The sequence below is a fragment of the Crocodylus siamensis genome, chromosome 11 (genome assembly GCF_052110815.1).
Source record: "Crocodylus siamensis isolate JL-2025a chromosome 11, ASM5211081v1, whole genome shotgun sequence".
Lineage (NCBI taxonomy): Eukaryota > Metazoa > Chordata > Crocodylia > Crocodylidae > Crocodylus > Crocodylus siamensis.
The window spans coordinates 17,356,316-17,377,472 of NC_143405.1; the positions used below are offsets into that span (position 1 = coordinate 17,356,316).

General features: G+C 51.6%; 1 protein-coding gene across 1 annotated transcript; it reads right to left on the reverse strand.

Annotated features, from left to right (window-relative positions):
* Window positions 1-1,766: 1,766 nt before the first annotated feature.
* C8G (complement C8 gamma chain) lies at window positions 1,767-13,741 on the reverse strand. Its single transcript, XM_090021930.1, has 7 exons — window positions 13,492-13,741; window positions 8,407-8,546; window positions 7,215-7,285; window positions 5,623-5,730; window positions 3,740-3,841; window positions 3,007-3,045; window positions 1,767-2,089 (listed from the first exon to the last, which is right to left on the reverse strand). Exons 1-7 carry the CDS (start codon window positions 13,627-13,629, stop codon window positions 2,076-2,078), a joined length of 612 nt encoding a protein of 203 aa, XP_089878056.1. The 5' UTR covers window positions 13,630-13,741; the 3' UTR covers window positions 1,767-2,075.
* Between the last annotated feature and the right edge of the window lie 7,416 nt (window positions 13,742-21,157).

Below are 21,157 nucleotides of genomic sequence, written 5' to 3' on the forward strand. Positions count from 1 at the left end.
CTGCGCAGGAAGGGAAGTGTCTGCAGCCTGTGGGAGTCCAGGTGGGATTGGTGTTGGGGCAAGGTGAGTTCAGATTTAAGGATGGGTAGAGGAGGCCTAGGATAGTCAGTACAGCAGACTGACTGGGGCACCGTGGCAGATGATGGTGGATGTTCTCCAGAGGGCAGAGTGGTACTGTCAGGGGTATAACCAGGACATAGACAGTCACAGATTGAACCTAGAGATTGCAACCCAGGAGATCAGGGACAGACAAGGTCAGGGGAAAAAAAGCCCCAACTAGGGTCAGGGGAGCACGAGTAGGCAGGTCAGAAAACTGGGAAATAAGCAGTAACCCTGGATAGACATACAAGCCAGGGGGCAAAGCAGGTCAGGAACAGGAAGCAGGGATCCCAAGCACAGTTATTAGCCAGAGGCTCCAGAGCAGGCAGGACATGGGCAGTCAATGATCTGAAACCATAAACTAGGAACCAGCTGTTGGAGGACTGGTGTCTGGAGCTGGCCAGGCAAGCTGGAGCAAGGAATTAATAGAAAGCAGCCAGCACGCAACAGGCAGAAGCCAGGAACAAGGATGAAGCCAAAGAAACCAACAAGCAGGATACAGAGAGCCAAGAGCAGGCAGGAACTGGAAATCAGAAGCCCAAGGCTACGCAATAAAGCATCTGCTCTGATGAGTGTCCTCCTAAGCCAGTGATTCTCCACCAAGGTGCATGGGATCCTTTTGAGGGTGCCACAGGGTGTTATAGAATATTAGCACTGTCAGGAGTGCAAACACCTACATGAATCACAGGAGAAACATTTCAAACAAGGAATCCATAGCAGCAAAACCAACCTGACTTGCTGAGGCTTTCTGAATTCTTTGCAACAGAAGAATTGCTCTATCTTTGTTATATAGACCAGAAACAGGTGAAAATATTTCCCAAGAGGTGCCTTGAGTCTGAAAAGATAAAGGGCTGCTGTTTATAAGCAGGCAGCCATGCCCATGAAGCCACCTGGGGCCAGCTGTGGGTAGTTAGGCCTCTTGCAGTCAGGCCCATTCAAGTAACCATGGTCAGCTGGGGCAATTTAGCCTGCCTGCTGCCTTGGCCCGACTGGTACCCCCATTGGCAGCACTGTCTGACTGGCACCATGTCAGAGAGGGGAGCACGTGACAGAGGATAATTAGGTGGCTAGTGTCTTTGCAGTCAGTGGATGTGCTGGTAGTGGGCCAGTTGATGCTGGTGCAGAATTACTGTGGTCTGTGGAGCTCATAGACCCAGTGGGATGTGAGTGGCAAGGGAAGGACTCAGATTAAAAGGCACTGAACCCTGCCTAAGTTGAAAAGATGTGTCCCCAGATGCCAGCTGAGCTGTTCAAGGTACCTTGGAAAAGCGTGAGCAGTTGCTGCCTGATCAAGCCAGGCCTGTTCTGGGACTGATGAGGGGACAAGGGAATAGTGCTGGGCAAGTCCAGAGTGAGATCCCAAAACCAGTGGGGCAGGAGAGGTACCTCCCTTCTCTCCCCTCAGAGCAAACTGGGTCAGTGGAAGACCTCTTTCACTTACAGCCCTGCCCCTTTATGGCTCCTCCTGTCCTTCAGGTTGTAAGCCACGGAACAGCTCTGCACTACTGTAGGGATGGGCACTGCCTTCGCTGGCACAGCCAGGAACTCTGAAGGGCCAGATCACAGTGTGTGGCTACTATGGGTGCAGACATGGGAGACCTCCTGGCATAGCTCATCCATGGCACTTGTGCCAACTTCCCACAAATGTGTAGCCAAGGAGCCCTCCCTGTCTGCACAGCATTTATTGGCGGGGAGCACAGATCATGTGTCTCCTCCACGGCAGCCTGCATAGAGCCAAGCACAAAGCAGCCACCCCCTCTATGGGTGGCAGAACCCGAGAGACTTCACAGGAGCAGTGCACAGCCTGGACTGCTGCAGGCATCCCCAGCCCTCACCCCTAGGCCTCCAAACTCATTGGGTGACTGCTGCTGATAGCTCCTGTGCCCACGGTGCTGTGGTCCAGCCTGTGTCACTCAGCATTGTTGCAGGCCCTGTGTGCAGGCTCCTTGGGGTCTCTCTGGTGCTTCCACCTCCTCCTAGTTCTTCATTTCTGGAAGGCAGAGAACAAGTCTGAGGGGAGGGCTCCACTTCCCAGACCCCATCACACCAGCCCCAGCAAGTCCCCTGCCTGCATGACCCCATCTCAGACCCCATTACACTAAGCCCTTAAGAGCCTCTACCAGCTGCTCCCAAGACAGGTGCAATTACCCCTGTCCCAAAGAGCTGGAGTCTGTTCCCAGCCCCACCTCAGCACAGACCCTGCTACCCAGCCCCAGGGAAATCCCTCCCCACCTGACCCCAGCTTAGACTGCATTACCTATCTAATCATCCCCAGCCCAAGGACTCACCTCCCTGTCTGACCCCATCACTGGCCTCCTTACACCCAGGCTTACAGAGCCTAGTTTGACACATCTGTAGTACATGTGGCAGCTGGCTGGGCTGAGCAGCCTCCAACTGATGGCAGCCATTGTCCTGGGGGAAAGGGTTTCCTCCCTGGCTCAGTACAGGAGCATTCAGGATCCCAAGTGCAGCTTTTCACTCTTCTTCTTCTTCCCCCTGTGCCACAGGGCTGTTTCTCCCCTCATGAGGCAGGAGTTAAATGGTCAACCCCAGTCACAAGGGGCGGTCAGGGCTGGTCTACCCTAGCTCATGGAGACAGCCCAGCAGGTTTTATTCTAGCCTGCTTGGGCACTGAGAACAGGGTAGCTATGGCAGTCTGAGTTTCAGCACAGACTGCAAAATCCACCCATATCTCCAGGGAAATACCTAGGCAGCCGACTCATGCTGAGTTCTGGGCACCCACAGCTGTGCTGCTAGCAGCACACAGGCTAGCGGGTACTGGAGATACCCTTGGACTGGTCAATCATGGGTGCTGGTACAACAGACCCTGTTCCTACCCATAGGCAGCCCTGAGGCAATTAGGTCATTGCTGGTTTCAGAGCAATGGGCCCAGAGTTTGCAACTTACCATCAAGAATATGGAACTCATCTGCAGAGTCACAGAACCCTGTAACAAATAAGCCATGGGGCGTTAGTGTCCCGGGAGCTCTATGGCTAGGAGGCAGGTAGCCACCATGGGATTCCTCTTCAGCTGGCATCACTCCACTTCCAGGAAAGACCCCAGCTATGACCTTTTACACCTGCTGAGGGGCACAGCCCTTTTATATGGGGAGATCCATGGAACATAGCACAATTGCCAGGCCCTCTCCCATTCGGTGTCCTAATGGGAGCCCATGGCACAAGCACTTTTGCACCAGAATCCTTTGTGCTGGGGATGGTGAGGCTTCCTCAGACTTGTCAGGGGGTGCTGGCCAGCCCCTAAACATGTTGTGAGTATGAGGTAGCATAAGGATATGCAATCATGGGGGCAATACTTTGCCAGCTCCTTCTAAAAATGGACCCTTAATGCCCCCCCAATTGCCCTGCCAAGACCTTCCTGCCTCTCTTTGAGAAGACATCTGCAACCTTGGCCCCACCACTGATGACAAAGCTCCCACTCCCCTGCAGCTGCCAACCCTCACCTCTCGGCTCCCAGAGCTGTCACAGAGTCTGAGCTGTGCATCCCTTTAGGAGAAGTTTTCATGCCAACCAGCACCAGAGGGACTCAGAGAGAAATGGAGCACAAAGGGGGTTCCTCTTGCCTCTCAAGTCCACCCACAAGAGTAGACCCATGGGGTGTGGAAGGCCAGCCTGTGACTCACCATATGTAGGGAAGTAGTAGGTTAAGTCCTCATTCATGTTCATGTCTGTGACGTGCTGCTCAAATTTACTGATAACAGCATCGCTGACCCGAATATTTCTTCCTTTGGGATATGAGAAACAGAGAAGCCAGTCTCATCCAGCCTCAAGCACAACTTACTAGTATTTTGCAGAGCTGGTCAGGCAATTGTGAAGGAAGCTTTTCCTTGTTGCTAATAAGAAATGATTTTGGAGGGGCACTCAAATGCTAATTTCTTAGCAATTAAGTGTTTTGTGGAAAAGGGTCAGTTCCAACAGCCCTTTCATAGACTCATAGAGAAGTCGGGCTGGAAGGGCCCTCCAGCGGTCATCTCTTCTAGTCCAGTCTCTCACCTGCAACATGTCTATCCCTATCCAAACTATTCTATGCAAACCCAATGCCTAACCTCTTAGCCAAACTAACTAGTCAGCCCTGACAAAACCCAAGATATAACATCACGGGTAAACCAGGGGGACCTCAGTGGCCAACGTTCTGCTGCTGCAAAGATTGTTAATATATGCTGGACAGATCCCAGGAAGAGGGATACACCACCTGCTACAGAGGACAGCAAAATCCCTCACAGTCTATTCCAATCTGGGTAAAATTCCTTCCTGACCCTAAACATGGTGATTGGTCTGACCCAGAGTGGAGGGGCAAGATCCTCTAGCCAGGAACCTCTAGGTTTAAGTTCCAGCAGGAGCACTGGCACACCCCAGCCTTGGGTGCAAGCAACAGCCAATGCCTCTGAGAAAAGGTTTTATTTTTTCCTCCCCTAGACCCAACACATGTAGAGGTTGGAGGGCAGGAAAAAGTTTCCACTGGGCCCCATGCCAACAAAAAACATGGGAAATACCCATAGAACAACATAGGCATAGCTACCTCTAGATTATCCCTGACTAGTGGCTGTCCAAACTCTTCTTGGACACCTCCAGTGATGAGAGCCCACAGCCTCTCTCAGCAGTCTATTCTGCTGCCTTGCTGTTCTAAGAGCGAAGAGTTTCTTCCTGATATCCAATCTAAACTGACTTTGTGGCAACTTCAAGCCTACTTTCTGCAGCAAGGCAGAAGAGGTGTTTTCAATTGAAAATTTGAGAAAAAGTCTTTAAAAACCTGTTTCAACTTTACCATTTCTAAACAAAAATATTCCACATCTCCATTTCAAAAGGACTTTGTGTCAAAATCCAAGCTAATGGCAGTAAAAAAGAAAAGGTTTAAGAGGGATGTGATAAATGTTCCAGAATGATTGAAGTTAAATGTTTTGATTGACCCCAAATTAAATTGCTGAGGGGCTTCTCAGTTCTTGAAAGCTATTTGAATGTTGACTTCATCCAAGTTCAGGATGGAGCATTTTGGAAAATCCTGAAAGCCAGCTCCAGCCCAGCTGGTACCTGAGCATTAAGTACTTTGGTATCATCCTTCCTCCAGCCCCTGGACATGGAGAACCTCACCACCTTCAGTGGCAGCTTACACAAGCCTAATGTCTAGGCACATTGCACTAAGACTTCCATGTGATCCACTACCTGCTCTCAAACCCAAAAGTCTGCTTTCTTCACTCCTTACCACCAAACAGACTCAAGAAGAGCCCTGCTCTCTTTGAACTCACCAGGCATGGTCTCAGACCCATCTGTGGCAGGCAGAGGAAGCTATGTCTGGGTAGCTCACATAGCTCTGTGCTCAGACCCCAGAGTCCTAGGTTACAAGCTGGAGTTCTGGGCAGCCAGATCAAACCCCCGGAGAAGTCACCCTAAAAATAAACCTTGGGGGCATCGTGCAAGGAACTTTTCTATAGGTGCAAATGTCTACCCCCATTCTGAAAGCATCTGCCTATGGGGACCAGCCCCCAGGGTCATGAGCCCACACACCCACCATAGAGCTTGATTGAGATCTTCCGGCGCTTCTGGTAGTACAGGATTGCGTAGCTGTTGTAGTCCGTCTCCCCCACCACCACGTCCACGTTGCCGCCATAGCCACGGCCTGGGAACCAGGGCCACAGTAAGTCATTGGCATTGATTGGTCTCATGGTAGTACTAAGGGTCGTAATCAGGGCCCTGTTGTGCTGGGTGCTGTGATAACTACAGGAGCACTGACTAGATGAGGAAGGATGTGAGGAGAGAAAGGGTAGTCCAGTGTTTAGGGGAATAGGCTAGGGCTCAGGCTCAAGATACTCAAGTGTGAGACACTGAGGAGACAGGGCTCCACAACTACCACAGATAAAATGGCATAGGTTCTCTCTGTTCAAGCTGTCCCCTCACTGCCAAAGGGGTCCCCTCCCCTGGGAGCTCAAGTAGCAAAGACAACTGTGAATAAAAGGACAAAACTCAGCAATGCCGAGATTCCAAGCCCGCTTCTGCTCCCCAGATTCCTTATTGTCTGCCATACTAAAAACAGGCAGACTTCAAAGGCCAGCCAGCACATGCATTACGCCAGCACCGCTTCATCGGTTTGCACTGCAGTAGCAAGTAGATACCCAGGTCATAGATCAGGATCCATCTGCACCAGGTGCTGTACTGACAGAGAGCAGAAAGCACCAGCTCTCTGGACACTGCTGCCATCCCCTGCAGTTTTCCTACCTTCAAGCCTTCCAAAAAATTACATCAGGACCCCTTCAAGAAATACGGAGATTATCTTAAAAATATATGATTTTTTTCAAATTCATTCTGTGACCTTAGCAGCTAGAAAGATCCTTTTTAAAAATAAAATGAGATTCTGATTTATTCACATGACTCCCAGAGCTGGGGCTTTAAAGAAAAGAACGTAAATGGCACTAGATTCAGAACAAAAGGACAAGAGTTGGCCACAAAAGGGTACCAGAAACCAGGCTGCAGTGGGCTCTGTAGAAGACATGAGGACAGACTAACACAGAGAAGGACAGCTGCAAACTGCTGTAAGAGCTTGTCTACCTGGAGTGGTTACTGCAGAATAACGTAGAGTGGAAATGCACCCGAGCTATTCTGGAATGGCTCCCTGTGTGGACAGGTTCTGGAAGAAGCGTGTTTTCTCTGGTTAGTTTAACCTGCCTCCAGTGTCCACATGGAAGCTCTCCTGACCAGTTACCACCTGTGGACAAATCCTCAGACTTAGCTCAGTTCCTGTCAGAAGCAAAACCTGCCACTTCTAAAGACATCCTGAGAGTGGGAGCTCCTGAGGGCTTGCACTGGCAGTTCTACCATGTATGAAGGGGATGCCAGGCCTCTTGGCTTCCTTTGCTGGCAGGGCTCTTGTGAATCAGGTTTCCAGGAGCTTTGATTAATACACTGGGAACCAAGTAGCCAGGTTACAAAGCACATCCATGCTAGAGGGCTGGACAAAAGCACCCACAAAATGTACCGCCCCAACATGCAATGGGGTTGTTTAAAATCTGGGAGGGCTTTCAGTGGAGTCCAAAAGTCTAGATACAGGAAGGCTGTATCTAGAAGGTGGTCTGGATTTACATGAACTCCACTGTTCCCCTCACTCACCCTTCAAGAGGAAGCGTCCTGTGGTCTTGGTGGGGTTGTACTGCTGTTTAACATTCCAGCATATCCCATCCCTGTGGACATGAGGGAAGAAAACAGTGGATGTGCCAGCTAGAATAGGCAAGCAATGGTCTCAGATGTAACATACTCCATTCAATGGCCAACCTATTGACTGTTATGAGCTATTGAGTGACAGCTCTCTCTCCCCAACCCCTTGCAATACACTTCCTTCACCACTAGCTCAGTAGCAATGTCCTGCGCCCCCCCCCATGCAGGTTATTAGTCAGGGGCTTCTGCTGTCCTGCCCCTTGAGCCAGCACAATGATTAAACACACTCAGCTGAGTCCCGCTGGAGTCCAGTCTTCATGCTTGAAGTCAAAGACATGCTCATCTGTTGTCCAGAATCAGGCCCAGCTGCTGTCCCTTCCAGTTTGCTCCTCCTTCCCTTCCCCATTTGCAACTGGAGTGGACTGCTGAAGTCTATGACCCCAGGGGACTCAGAAGCACTGGCGGTAAGAGCTTGGTTTTCAAAGGCAGTTCTTTGGCCATGGCACTCACAAGGCCCCAGCCTTAGGCTAACTTGAGTAAGGCAGGTGTGAGCACATGCAACACATATCTACAACTATGAGGAGGTACCATGGGAGCTGGGAGGTGAGCAAGGTCCAGGGGAGGTCCTTTCTGCAAGCCAGCACTTGTGAGTGTGCCTTGCTATGACTCAGATCCTCAAAAGTAGGCACATAACCCCGTTGCTTCCAAACACCTGACTACCTTGGAGCCCTATCCAGTGCAGGGTGCCTCAAGCACACAGGTCAGCCTCAGTGGGTTGTTAGCTCTAATAAGGAGGAGTCAAGCCCTCCAGATCCCTGCACTGGTGGTTGGGGCTATGGGACTTGTTCATGCTAGTTAGGGGAGCAGCTCAATCCCAAACCAGGGGCCCACTGAGCTAAGCCATGGAGCATATCCAGTAGTGACACATCACCACACCGAGCTGCCTTTAATTTCCCAGCCTTGTTGCCCAGTATCTCTTTACAGCTGGGTCAAATAGGAGTGGCCTCCTGACATGACTCCAAGGAAAGACTGTGGGCTGGGCTCAGGGCTGTTGCCTGGATTTTCAGCAAGAGGCCACCTCAGCCTTGCAGTACAGCCCTGGGGCACCACCACCCTTTTCAACCCAACATGCCCTGGAGGAGCTCACAGTCTTCTGAAGGTGCTGATGGCCAGGGTCTTGCCATCTGGGATGGATGCTACAATGGATGTTGCTTCCAGCTGGTGATTGAACTCTCTCAGGTAATCACACTTGGATGCCACACCAACCAGGAACCACTTCCCTGCAAGCTGTAACAAAAGGAGGCTTGGCACAATACACACCCTATGAATTGTCCTCCCCACTTGTGAGGCCCTCCAAACACTTCCCTCCGGCCCTCGGAGCCCCTTCAAAACCCACGTAATGGCGGCTGCCTCTCTAAAAGCCTCCAGGGGCACCAGCTGCTGGCTGCAACACCTCAGGCTGTTTCCTTGGGCTCTGGTTGTGAGGCAACCAACCCTGACCTCAGCCTGCCCCAGCTAGCCTCACCTTGCCCCTGGCTCAGGCCATGTTTGCAGCCTGAGAGGGGCAGAGGGGCTGGGCCAGAACCTGTGGCACCAGTGATGGGAGACAGTGTCTGGGCCACCACCTGCTTTGCTGCCCAGGACTGGAAGGGCCCTGCCTTGCAGGTAAGCCCAGGAAAGTGGCTGCTGGGCAGGCTTTCCCCGTGCTGTGTTGTGCTGTGCTGTGCCACTCGGGCCGTGCAAGGTCGGGCTGGGCTGGCACTGGGGAGGCGAAGCAGCAGCTGGGCCGCAGCTCCGGCCCAGTCAGCACCGGGGAGGAGTGGTGGCTGCAGAGCCATGTGCCACTCAGGACAGGATGAGCCTGGCCGGAGTGGCAGGGGCTCAGCTGCACTTCACCCTGCCTGTACCAGTCAGTCTCAAACGACACATCTTGACGTTCTTAGTTAGTCCTTGGAATCTCTCCCTTGGCCCCAACTCTGCCTCTTGACCTCTCTCTACTGCTGGGCTCCCAACCCTGAGTCTTGCCCTCAGGCTATACTGCAGCTTGCACCCTGTTCCAGGAAGCTTCAGCCTCATGTGCCTTCCTGGCACTCTGGGGCCTCCTACATCCCCTATCAGTCCCCAACCCAGACCACTGATTAAAACCCAAATGAAACCATAACCCCTCTGGCTATAATGAAACTGTCAGCTCACTGGCTGTATACCAACTCTTATTCATTTGGGTCCTAGTGCCCTGCCAGCCCCCAGTCCATGGGTGGGCTGCATCCAGCCTGCAAGGCCATTCTATCTGGCCTGCAGGGCCCCTAAAAAAATGTAGAAAGTATTTTTCTGCTCCTGGCTGCCTGTCAAAGATGACAGAAGCCAGGGGCAGTAGGACCCAGGGGGAGTCGGCAGCAGGATACAGCAGCCCAGCCCTGCCCACACCCCACCATTTCCCTTTCTTCCTGGCTCTACACTGCTCCAGCACCAGATGTCTCCCAACTGCATTGCCAAACTGGGGAGCACAGGGCCATGTGGGTACCCTGGGTGTGTGTGTGTGTGTGTGTGTGTGTGTTTGTAGAGTGAGTCCCACATGCACACCCCATCATACATATGCACCTACACCCCACCTTACACTGCCATACACACAGACCATAGACCCCCTACCCCCATACCTCCTCATACTCGACACCCTCCCCCACAAACCCCATACCTACACCCCACACATCCACACGCTCCCTCACCTCACACCCCCATACCTATCACCCCCCACAGACACCCACACCCTCCACACCCACAGCCCCCACAAACCTATACCCACCTCCCCTACAATATACAAGAGTAAGACTTCATTTTAAGCTATTATATACAATCATCTCTATGTACACTACAGAAACACATGTAAACCAGGACAAAAATATTATTTGAAATCAAGTTAATAAATGTTTTAGATGTTCACTTTTTAGAATGTAATTTGGTATTTTTCTGGTTCCAAGACAGCTAAACCCCTTGCTGAAAGGAGTACTTCTGGGGGGCAAAGGGAGGGACTTCTGGTGGCAAAGGTCAGGGGTTAGAGTCCAGGACTTCTGGTCCCAAGATGGTGAGTAGCGGGTGGAGCTCCTGTCAAGGGGCAAGGCTACTCATGCAGCCCTTGACAGCTTGCCAAAACTCAGTAAGTAGCCCTCCCCTCCAAATAATTGCACACTCCTGCCCCAGTTCCTCATTTGTTCCCAGGCATAACAGGATCTCAGCCGGTCACCCTGCAGCAGACATCTCACTGCAGAGCTTTTCCCCCCTGCAGCCTCCAGGGCTCACTGCCCTGGCTCAGACCCTGGATTTATATACCTCCTAGACCCACCCTTTTCTGATCAGGTGAGGTCCCCAGCTACCCAAAGGTGTTTTATAATTAGGCTTGCTGTCTGGTTTCCAGTGTAGCCTACTGCTGATGGGCTAGCTCCTGCAGCAGGGCCCCTGTGCCCTGCTGAACTATTGCAAAATAACCAGCTCTGCAATAGGCACTCTTAGCCTCTGTCTTTCCTCCTGGCTGATCATTTCCCTTGCAGTTAGCTTAGCCTGCTTCTCTTTCCCCCTCAGGTAACAGGAGCCTTCTGGCTCTCTGTTACAGACCACTTTGAGAAGAGCAAGGATTTAACATGTGAGCTGCTGTATGGTATGAAGGCAAAGCCCAGATCCTGCTCCCACTGACATTGAAGGCAGGACTTGAGTGACATAGAGCATCCAAACAGGCATTGCTTGCAGCTGGGCAAAAGTACATTGCAACCTACATGTACTTTGGCCACTTTGCAAGCTCCCATGTTAATGCTGCACTAAGACTTCCACATGGAAACACAGCATGTTATACGGCTGTTTTCTGGCTTGAGTGCTTGGCAGCTTAGTCAGGGGCTGTTCTGGGCATGCAAAGCAGCTCTGCGGGCTCTTGGGGAACTTCCAGCTCATAGAGGAAGGTACTTCTAGCATTGGACACATGCTGAGCAGAGTGTTTTGGATCACAATGCTGGACTTATGGACCTACATTCTGTCTAGGTCATATTCCAGACCCAAGTGTCCTCTAATGCATCTAGTCACTGATGTAGGCAGGGTCAGGCTGGGGTTCTGTACATGCTTGTGAAGCCTGAGTGTTGGGATGGGTGCTCAGTGAGGCATGTAGACACCTAGTTTTCCCTGGTGAATTCAGCCTGAGGTGACACTATCCTGTGAATTAATAGGAGGTATTGCAAATGCAAGTGAATCCGTACAAATAGATAACATTGTGAATAAGGTCTGTGGCATATGCTCAGCTCCCTCTGAGAAGTGGGCACTGTGGGCAGAGAATGAAACATGCCCGCCATGCAAGTGGCACTGGGAAATGAGAGAGTGGGCCCTGCTCTCTGCTGGCCAAAACAGCCCAGTCACCACATAGTTCCCCCATGGAGAGCATGCCCTGCACCCTTGCCATAACTCCCCAGATTCCCTGTGGCAGCGTGTGTTGTTCATGAAGACCCCGTCACAGCCACCCACTTTCTTGATACCTTTGGAGCTCTCTGCCTTGCCTATTTGCTTGTGAAAGGATTTTTCCCTCAGGATGGTTGCAGTGTAAAGGCCCTTCCAGGAGCATGTGTTAAGGGGCAGCAACCCCACAGAAACCTCTACACAGAATCGCTATGGCAATTCTTAGCTGAGGCCTCCACATCCCGCTCTGGGTCCTTCTAGGTCAGGAGCTTCAGCAGCTAAACTCTGTACATTGGAGTGTCAGCTCTTATGTAAAGCTAAAGAACAATATTTTTCCAATCCAGCTTTCCACACTTGGCCTTGCTCCCTCTGGCCATGGCATGGAAACTTGCCAGGCTGGTGTTGCTCACTGAGATCCCTTTGTTGGGGAAGTTTGCTAAGTGGCTTGGAGGGCAGGTGCCAGGCAGATAAGACAGGAGGTGGCACTGTGCCATGACAAGCACTGCACTGCAGTCTGGCAGGGGCAGTGGGGAGTGGGGCAAGGTCACAGGTGAGGAGCTGTAGGCATCTCCCGCAAGCAAGAAGTCAATAATAAAACCCTGGCCCATGCCCAGCTGTGAGGCCCAGGTGGGCAGACCCTGTGAGATGCACACAGAGCCAGGGGTCTGTCAGGCAGTTCCGACCGGAGCCGAGAAATCTCTAGGGCTGGATGTAGGCCCGTGGCATTTCTGTATGATTCATGGACTCCAACATCTCTGAGAGGCCCTAAGACCCACCATCTGCCCTGCCTGCCTGAGGCCAGGGAAGCTCACCCAGGGCTCCCCAATCAGGTGGGAGGCATGTAGGATCAAGCTATGACACCCTGAGGCTTGGAGAGAGGAACAGCAAACACCAAACAAACCGACTGACAAGGACAATGCACCTTGTCTCCTGCCCTTTGCTCAGGGCCTGAACAACTGCAGAACCAAGACAACTGCACCAGGTCCCCCCAACTCCTCATGCCCTGCAGAGCTGGGCTATAAGGGGCTGCACTCACAGAACCACGGATGTTGAGGACATGTAACATGGCCAAAGTTTCAATGGCCACCTGGATTACTTGGCCATCACCCCACCTAAAAGTGGCACAGTGACCAAAGGCCAGAGTACCCCAGGAGGATCTGCTTTTGCTGCAGCTCTCCAGCCCAAAGCCTCTTCTTTGTGCACTGGGTGGGGTTTGGTGTATGTCGCTGTACTGTAGCATCTTCCAGCTGTAGCTTTCTGGACATCTGGCAAACACAGGGCAGAGGCAGGCTCTCTGCTTTGCCACTTCCCTGCATCCAGATACCAGTCTGCTGACTTCTGAGCAAATGCCCCAGTAGACTGGAGATCTGGAGACGAAGAGCCTGGCTGGGCTGCTCTGGGGAACAGCACACTGAAGTCAGCAGCAGAACAAGCTCCTCTCCCAGTCCAGCAATGAGCCTGGTTTGGGACCCCAAGGGCCCCCCGTGATAGTCCCTCACACGGCACATTCACTCCTGTTTCCTTGTAGGTGGGACCCTGCAGGCCACCAAGCAGCAACCTTCAGCTCCCAGGAGACCTGGGCCAGCACCCATTGGTGAATGTGCATCACAGGCCCCCATCACTGTAGCAGCCCAGGCTGGTTGATCATCCCTGCTGCCTCAGCAGAGGCAGTAGCTATCACACAAGCCACTCTTGAACCAGAGGAAGGCCAAACCCAGGGGTATGTGTGGCAAGTGAGCAGGTTGGACGCCCTGTGACTCCTGTGCTGGGGCAATGGGAAGCCCGTATTTCCCTGACCCCTCACCTGGTGGAGGTTAAAGTTCTCTTGTATCTTGACCGTCTCAATGGGACCCTCAGGGGCTGGGGGCCTCCTCTGTCTCTGCCCATGAGAAGATGAAGCAAGGAGGAGGGTAAGGAAGAAAACAGGCCCAAGGAGTGCCATGGTCTCTCTCTAGGACATGGACTTCTCCGTCTAAAGGGCCGGCAGTAGCCCAGCCAGCTGTGGGCAGTGGGGCCTGGGGAGGAGAGAGCTGGTTGGTTATTAAGCAGCTCTGCTCTTACTGGAAATGATCTGCTGTAAATCTTAGGTTGTTTACACAGAGGGGGCAAATTCCCTCTCAGTGGCCCTGTTACCAAAGTCCCTCCCCAGGCAAATACAACAGCATGGCAGGTCTCCCAGGGGCTTGGTTGGACCATGGGGGTCTCTCCAGCCCACACAGTTTGTCCCTTCCAGCCAAAGAGGTCCCTTCCAGCCCCTCACATCTATGAATCAACATCTATCTATAGCCAAAAGGCACCAAACCCCAGTGAGCTGCTAGTGGAAATTGGACAAGAGAAAGCAAGGAAAGTCTGAAGCGGCTGACTGTCCCAAATACAAGTGCCCAGTTAAACCTGACTGCGCTCAACCTGTTTGGGGGACTTTGGCAGGGTTTGGCCTTGACATCCTACAGAGGAAAATGCAGTTGCCAAAGCTGGCAGACCCGCTGGGGTGGATGGGGAGGGGGTTCACAGGGCAAAGCCAGGAACTGGGCTTTCTTCCAAAACCTGTCAGCCATAAACTGCAGCTCAGAAAAGCACTTTCACACATGCTCACACCCATCCCCAGTCAGCACTCAAGCCTGTGCTTAACCTTACTCACTGAAGTTAATGGGATGACTGCTGAATTGGATCCTTAATTTCAGGCTACAGGAATCCTGAACTCTGAGACTCTCTCTGCCTGGTGTCATGGGGCTTCTTTAATACACTTGTATTAATCTGGCATATAGCTCCATGGGGTTAACTGAAGGTATTTTTGATTGACAGTGGTGCTAGCGGGCACATCTACACAAGAAGTTTACTGTGGAGTAGTCTATTTATCTCTGCAGTAAATGTCTCGGCATTTACACGTACAGGGCTATTAGGCTGGACTAAACTAATAAACTCTGCAGCAGAATAGTACTTTTAAATACAAGTACTGTCCTGCTGCGAATTTTTTTTTATTCCACAGCAGTGTATGTGTAGACTCTGACCCAGCTGGCTGGGGCTAGAGGCTGCTTCAGTGTGGGGGTTGCCTGCCAGCCAGCCCTGCACTGGAAGACTCTTATGCCCCAGCCAGCCCCTTCACAGCACCCAGCCCTGCAGCCGGTGCTGCTCCAACTCAGATCAACGTGCTGAGGTCCCAGGTGCATGTGCAAACATGATGCCCAGGAGCAATAAATCCTATCACAGTAAGTACTAGAGTTTATTGCTTCAAATTTATTGCATATGTAGATGTGCCCACTGAGAGCAAAATTTAGCAGGAGGCTGATCTAACTCTTCCCCTAAATGCTTTCAGTTCTTGATCTCAAGCATATCTTGCTGGACTCACATGCACAAGTAAAGCAGTTTCTTCCAGCCTTGTGGCAAGGTAGAGTTGTGGGCCAAGGGAAGGAGAAATGCTGGGTCTGAAGACTGACCCCAAGGAATCATGGCAGAGTACAGCAGTGATGCCCGACTGACCGAATCAGGCTGAAGTGAAAACCACTCCTAACTCTTTCTCTGGGCTCTGTTTTTCTTGGCCTTTGCAAATCTCTCATGCTTAAATACTGTCAAACTGCAAAGACATTCCTGTTGGGCTGCAGAGAAGAGATAAACCTGACAGAATACACAAGGAAGGTGTGACCAGTTTCTTTTCACAGCTTCACCTGAGCTGGAATTGTGGTTTCAGGCTCTCTCAGAAGGATTTTGGCTGTTCATCTCAGCAGGAAATTGTTTCATACTGTGTTTTTTTAACCTCAGTTTGAACCGCTCTCAGGGAACCATGATTTATTTAGTGATATCAAACTGTGTTTTATTAGATCAACTGTATTGCTGGGAGAGCGGTTAGACAAGCTTTCAGAAACAAAATGCCCCCTTTACATTTGGGGAAAAAAAACATTGAATTTTATTAGTAGATGCTAAGAGTTACGAATCCGAAAAGATGACAAAGCCAGTAAGGAAATACAGAGCGCCTGAGTGAGGGACTAACATAAGAGGGATGGGGGTGAGGAGGAGAATGCAACTAGGTTACAGAAAATACAATGTTAGCCAACTAAGCTGGGACGGAGGGTGGGGGAAGGGGAGGGAGCAGGTTCGCGATGCCGAGAGAGAAAGAAGATAGATACCAGGGCTGTGCAAAATTTCGCCAGCTGTTTCGTTTCGACACTGTTTCAACTCATTTTGAGCTTGAAACAGTGAAATCGAATCGAAATGAAGGGCTTCGAAACAGCCTCGAAACAAAAGGAGGCTAGTCAAAACATTTCAAAAGTTTTGAAACATTCTGAGTTTTGAAGAAGCCACCAGCGAGGTGGTGAGAGACGGGACAACCAGGGTTGCACTTCCAGCACGAGCCGGGAGCGCAGCCCGGGCTCTCCCTGTCTTCCACTGCTGGGCTGCGGGAAGCCGATAACAGCGCAGGGGAAGGGAACTGTTCCCCTCCCCAGCGCTGTGATCAGGCAGCGGGGCACTGCGATCAGGCCCCTGATGGCAGCGCCGGGGATGGGAAGTCAGCTCAGCTGGGCTGACTTCCCGCCTCCGATGCGATCTAGCACGGGGGATGGCAAGTCTCCCTGTCCCCAGTGAAACGTCAAAACAGCCTTTCTGTTTTGGCGGAACAGAACAGAACAGCTGTTTCAAATCTAAATGAAGTTCAAAACACAACGCTGTTCTGTCGAACTGTTGAAACTCAAGGCAAAATGGAACAGTGCCATTTTGCACAGCCCTAACAGATGCACGCAAACCCATACAATGGTCCGCAATGGTGGAGGAAGTAGGTTGAAGAAAGTTTCTTGGTCCATATAGTTTCACTCCCACTGCCCCACCCACGGATCGTGTTGGACACCATGAGGCAGCGCATCAGCTGGGCATAGTGGCAGGAGACGTGGCAGGCACGCAGGATGCCCTCATTGCTGGGGTCCCAGGCCCCAAGCATTCCCACGAAGAGTGTGTTGACTGTCACGTCATAGCCGCAGCCCCTCAGGATGTTGACCAGTGGGGCATGCTTCTCCCACTTGCAAGCCCAGGTGTCGGTGAAGCTAAAGACCAGGTAGAGCAATTATTTTTGTTTAACCCCTTATAGAAATGAAAATGGCCCTTTTAAAAAGGAAGGAGGCAATAAACCTGAGGAACAAAGAAGTCATAGCTACAAACAAAGAAAAAGCAACTGAAAGAGATCAACCCAAGTAGGAAAAAGAAACAGTTTAAAAGGGATGAGAGCAGTCACTACCTTCAGAGAACACAGAAGTGAAGAGGGAGAAAATCAAAATGAGTCATTTTCTGTGTTGAACCCATGGCTTTCACTATCTGGTAGAGTTATGGATTTCATTGCCAGGCCCATGTTCTGAAGGGATTGTGTGGGTTTCCCTTAATGACAAGGACTCTGTGGTCAGAGCTGGAGTAGTTGTTCTTTGAACACTGTTCTTCCACTGGTGATTTAGGACGTTTTGTGCCTGCAAGCTTGCCTGACATGTCTCTCAACTATGCCGCAGATCCAGTAAAAGATACTACCAAGCAAAACCTGCTTAACATAGTCCCTACACTATTCTCAGCAAAAGCAGAATGCTGCCCTCTCCTGACAGTAGCCATCCATTACTAGAGTCCTCTCATGAGCTATTAGACTGGTCAGGTAGCAGAGGCACAAGAAGAACTGATTTTAAAAAGATCCATTAAATGAAACAGGGAGGCACTGAGGTCCAGGAGGGGAGAGGAGTTGGGAGTCCAAGAAGGGTGGTCGTTCCTTAACGAGACAATCTTCCAAGCCCAAAGGGTGACAATCCCCACACGGATCAAAGGGGGCAAGAGCACGCAAAAGCCCCCATGGCTCACCAAAAGCATCCAGGAACATCTCAAACCCCAAAGGAGGCGTACACCCAGTGGAAGGGAGGGGCCATCACCAAGGAGGATTATACCTCCATTGCTCGAGATTGTACGGGGGCTGTTAGGAAGGCCAAGGCAGAGATGGAACTGGGACTAGCGACCCGGACCAAGGATAACAAGTCCTTTTTTAAATACATAGGGGTAAAAAGAAGGTACCAAGTAATGTGGGGCCTCTGCAGGAGATGTTTGGTTATCTGGTGGTAGCACCAGGTGACAAAGCTAATCTCTTTAACATATTCTTTTCTTCCATTTTTCTGAGCAGGGACCAGGTCATCCCCCTAGCGGGATCCCCAATGGTCCCAGAGGAGGTGCAGCCAGGCCCAGGGTCAGTGAGGACCTAGTCAGGGAACTTCTAGAGGGACTAGATGTGTTCAAATCAGCTGGGCCAGACTATCTCCACCCCAGAGTGCTGAGGGAATTAGCAAAGGTCATTGCGGGACCCCTGGCACAGCTTTACGAGCACTCGTGGTGCTGTGGTGTGGTGCCAGAGGACTGGAAAAGGGCTAATGTGGTTCCCATTTTCAAAAAAAGGGAGGAAGGAGGACCTAGGAAACTATAGGACCGTTAGTCTTACCTCAATCCTGGGGAAGCTCTTTGAGAAAATTTTCCAGGAGCACATCTGCAAGAGACCAGCAGGGGAGATTATGCTTAGGGGCAACCAACACGGGTTCATTAGGGGCAGGTCCTGTCAGACCAACCTGGTGGCCTTCTATGACCAGGTCACAAAATCCTTGGACACAGGTGTCACAGTGGACATAGTCTTCCTGGACTTTAGGAAGGCCTTTGACACTGTCTCTCAGCCCATCCCATAAATGCTGACCTCGTGAAGTAACACCTTGAGAAGCTGGATACCTTCAAGTCAGCTGGCCCTGACAACCTGCACCCCAGGGTACTCAAGGAGCTGGCGAGCGTCATAGCCCGGCCCCTGGCACGGATCTTTGAAAACTCCTGGTGCTCTGGTGTAGTGCCCGAAGACTGGAAGAAGACCAATGTGGTGCCGATCTTCAAGAAAGGGAGGAGAGTGGATCCGGCTAACTACAGGCCCATTAGCCTGACTTCTATCCTGGGGAAGATCTTAGAAAAGTTTATTAAGGAGGCCATCCTTGATGGACTGGCCCAGGCTAACATCCTAAGGGATAGCCAGCACGGGTTTGTTGCAGGTAGGTCTTGTTTGACCAATCTCATTTCCTTCTATGACCAGGTGACCTATCACCTGGACGAGGGAGAAGAGATTGATGTCATATATCTTGACTTCAGAAAAGCTTTTGATCTGGTATCCCACGATCACCTCTTGGCCAAACTAGCCAGTTGTGGCCTTGGCTCCACCACGATCCGCTGGCTGGGAAACCGGCTCCGTGGTCGGACCCAGAGGGTTGTAATTGATGGCAGTCACTCATCGTGGTAACCTGTGACCAGTGGGGTCCCTCAAGGCTCTGTCCTGGGACCCATCCTGTTCAACATCTTCATTAATGATGTGGACATTGGAGTCAGGAGTGGACTGGCCAAGTTCGCCGATGACACCAAACTTTGGGGCAAAGCATCCACGCCAGAAGATAGGCGGGTGATCCAGGCTGACCTGGACAAGCTCAGCAAATGGGCAGATGAGAACCTGATGGTGTTTAACACCGATAAATGCAAGGTTCTCCACCTTGGGAGGAAAAACCTGCAGCATCCTTATAGGCTCGGCAGTGCTACGTTGGATAGCACTACAGAAGAAAGAGACTTGGGGGTCATCATTGACCACAAGGTGAACATGAGCCTGCAATGCGATGCTGCGGCTAATAAAGTGACCAAAACGCTGGCTTGCATCCATAGATGCTTCTCGAGCAAATCCCAGGACGTCATTCTCCCCTTGTACTCGGCCTTGGTGAGGCCGCAGCTGGAGTAGTGCGTCCAGTTTTGGGCTCCACAATTGGAAAAGGATGTGGAGAAGCTTGAGAGAGTCCAGAGGAGAGCCACGCGCATGATCAGAGGTCAGGAAAACAGATCTTACGATGACAGGCTGAGAGCCATGGGACTCTTTAGCCTGGAAAAGCGCAGGCTCAGGGGTGATCTGATGGCCACCTATAAGTTTATCAGGGGTGACCACCAGGATCTGGGGGAACGTTTGTTCACCAGAACGCCCCAAGGGATGACTAGGTCGAACGGTCACAAACTCCTGCAAGACCGTTTCAGGCTGGACATAAGGAAGAATTTCTTTACTGTCCGAGCCCCCAAGGTCTGGAACAGTCTGCCAGCAGAGGTGGTTCAAGCACCTACATTGAGCACCTTCAAGAGTAAATTGGATGCTTATCTTGCTGGGATCCTATGACCCCAGCTGACTTCCTGCCCTTTGGGCAGGGGGCTGGACTCGATGATCTCTCGAGGTCCCTTCCAGCCCTGATGTCTATGAAATCTATGAAATCCTCATTAAAAAATTAGGTGACTGTGGTGTCAATGCCTACACAGTCAGATGGGTCACAAGTTGGCTGGAGAGCTTCACCCAGAGAGTGGTGGTGGATGGGTCATTTTCGACCTGGAGACATGTAAGCAGTGTGGTCCCCCAGGGCTCAGTCCTTGGGCCCACACTGTTCAATATCTTCATAGGCGACTGGGACAAGGGGGTGAAAAGCACTTTGTCTGCAGAGAACACTAAGATGTGGGGAGAAGTGAGCACATTAAAAGAGAGGGACAGGCTACAACTAGATCTGGACAGGTTACAGGGGTGGGCAGGTGGAATAGGATGAGTTTCAATACGGACAAGTGCAAGGTGCTGCACCTGGGGAGGAAGAACCAGCACCATACCTACAGGCTGGGGAACTCCCTTCTTGTCAGTGCAGAGGCAGAAAAGGATCTTGGAGTCATCATTGATGCCAAGATGAACATGGGCCGGCAGTGTGGGGATGCAGTCAGGAAGACCAACCGCACCTTGTCATCCATCCACAGATGCCTCTCAAGCAGGTCCAAGGAGGTGATCCTCCCCCTCTATGCGGCACTGGTCAGGCCGCAGCTGGAGTACTGCGTCCAGTTCTGGGCTCCACACTTCAGGAGGGATGTGGACAGCATGGAGAGGGTCCAGAGGAGGCCACTCGCATGATCAGGGGGCAGCAGGGCAGGCCCTACGAGGAGAGGCTACAAGACCTGAACTTGTTCAGCCTCCACAAGAGAAGGCTGAAAGGGGATATGGTGGCTGCCTACAAACTTGCCAAGGGGGACCAGCAGGCAATGGGAGAGTTCCTGTTCCCTTGAGCACTACCAGGAGTTACAAGGAACAACGGCCGTAAGTTGACTGAGAGTAAGTTCAGGCTAGACATTAGGAGGCGCTACTTCACAGTCCGGGCAGCTAGGAGCTGGAACCAACTTCCAAGAAAGTGGTGCTTGCTCCTACCCTGTGGGTCTTCAAAAGGAGGCTAGATAGATACCTTGCCGGGGTCATTTGACCCCAGCATCCTTTCCTGCCCATGGCAGGGGTCAGACTTGATGACCTGCTTAGGTCCCTTCCGCCCCTAGAAACTATGAAATATCTATGCCCTAATGGAGCATGAGTGGGAGGATCAATCCTGGGCCACGGTGATGGGGGTGGGGGTGTTCTGCAGAATCTTAAGCTAGGAAGAAGAGTG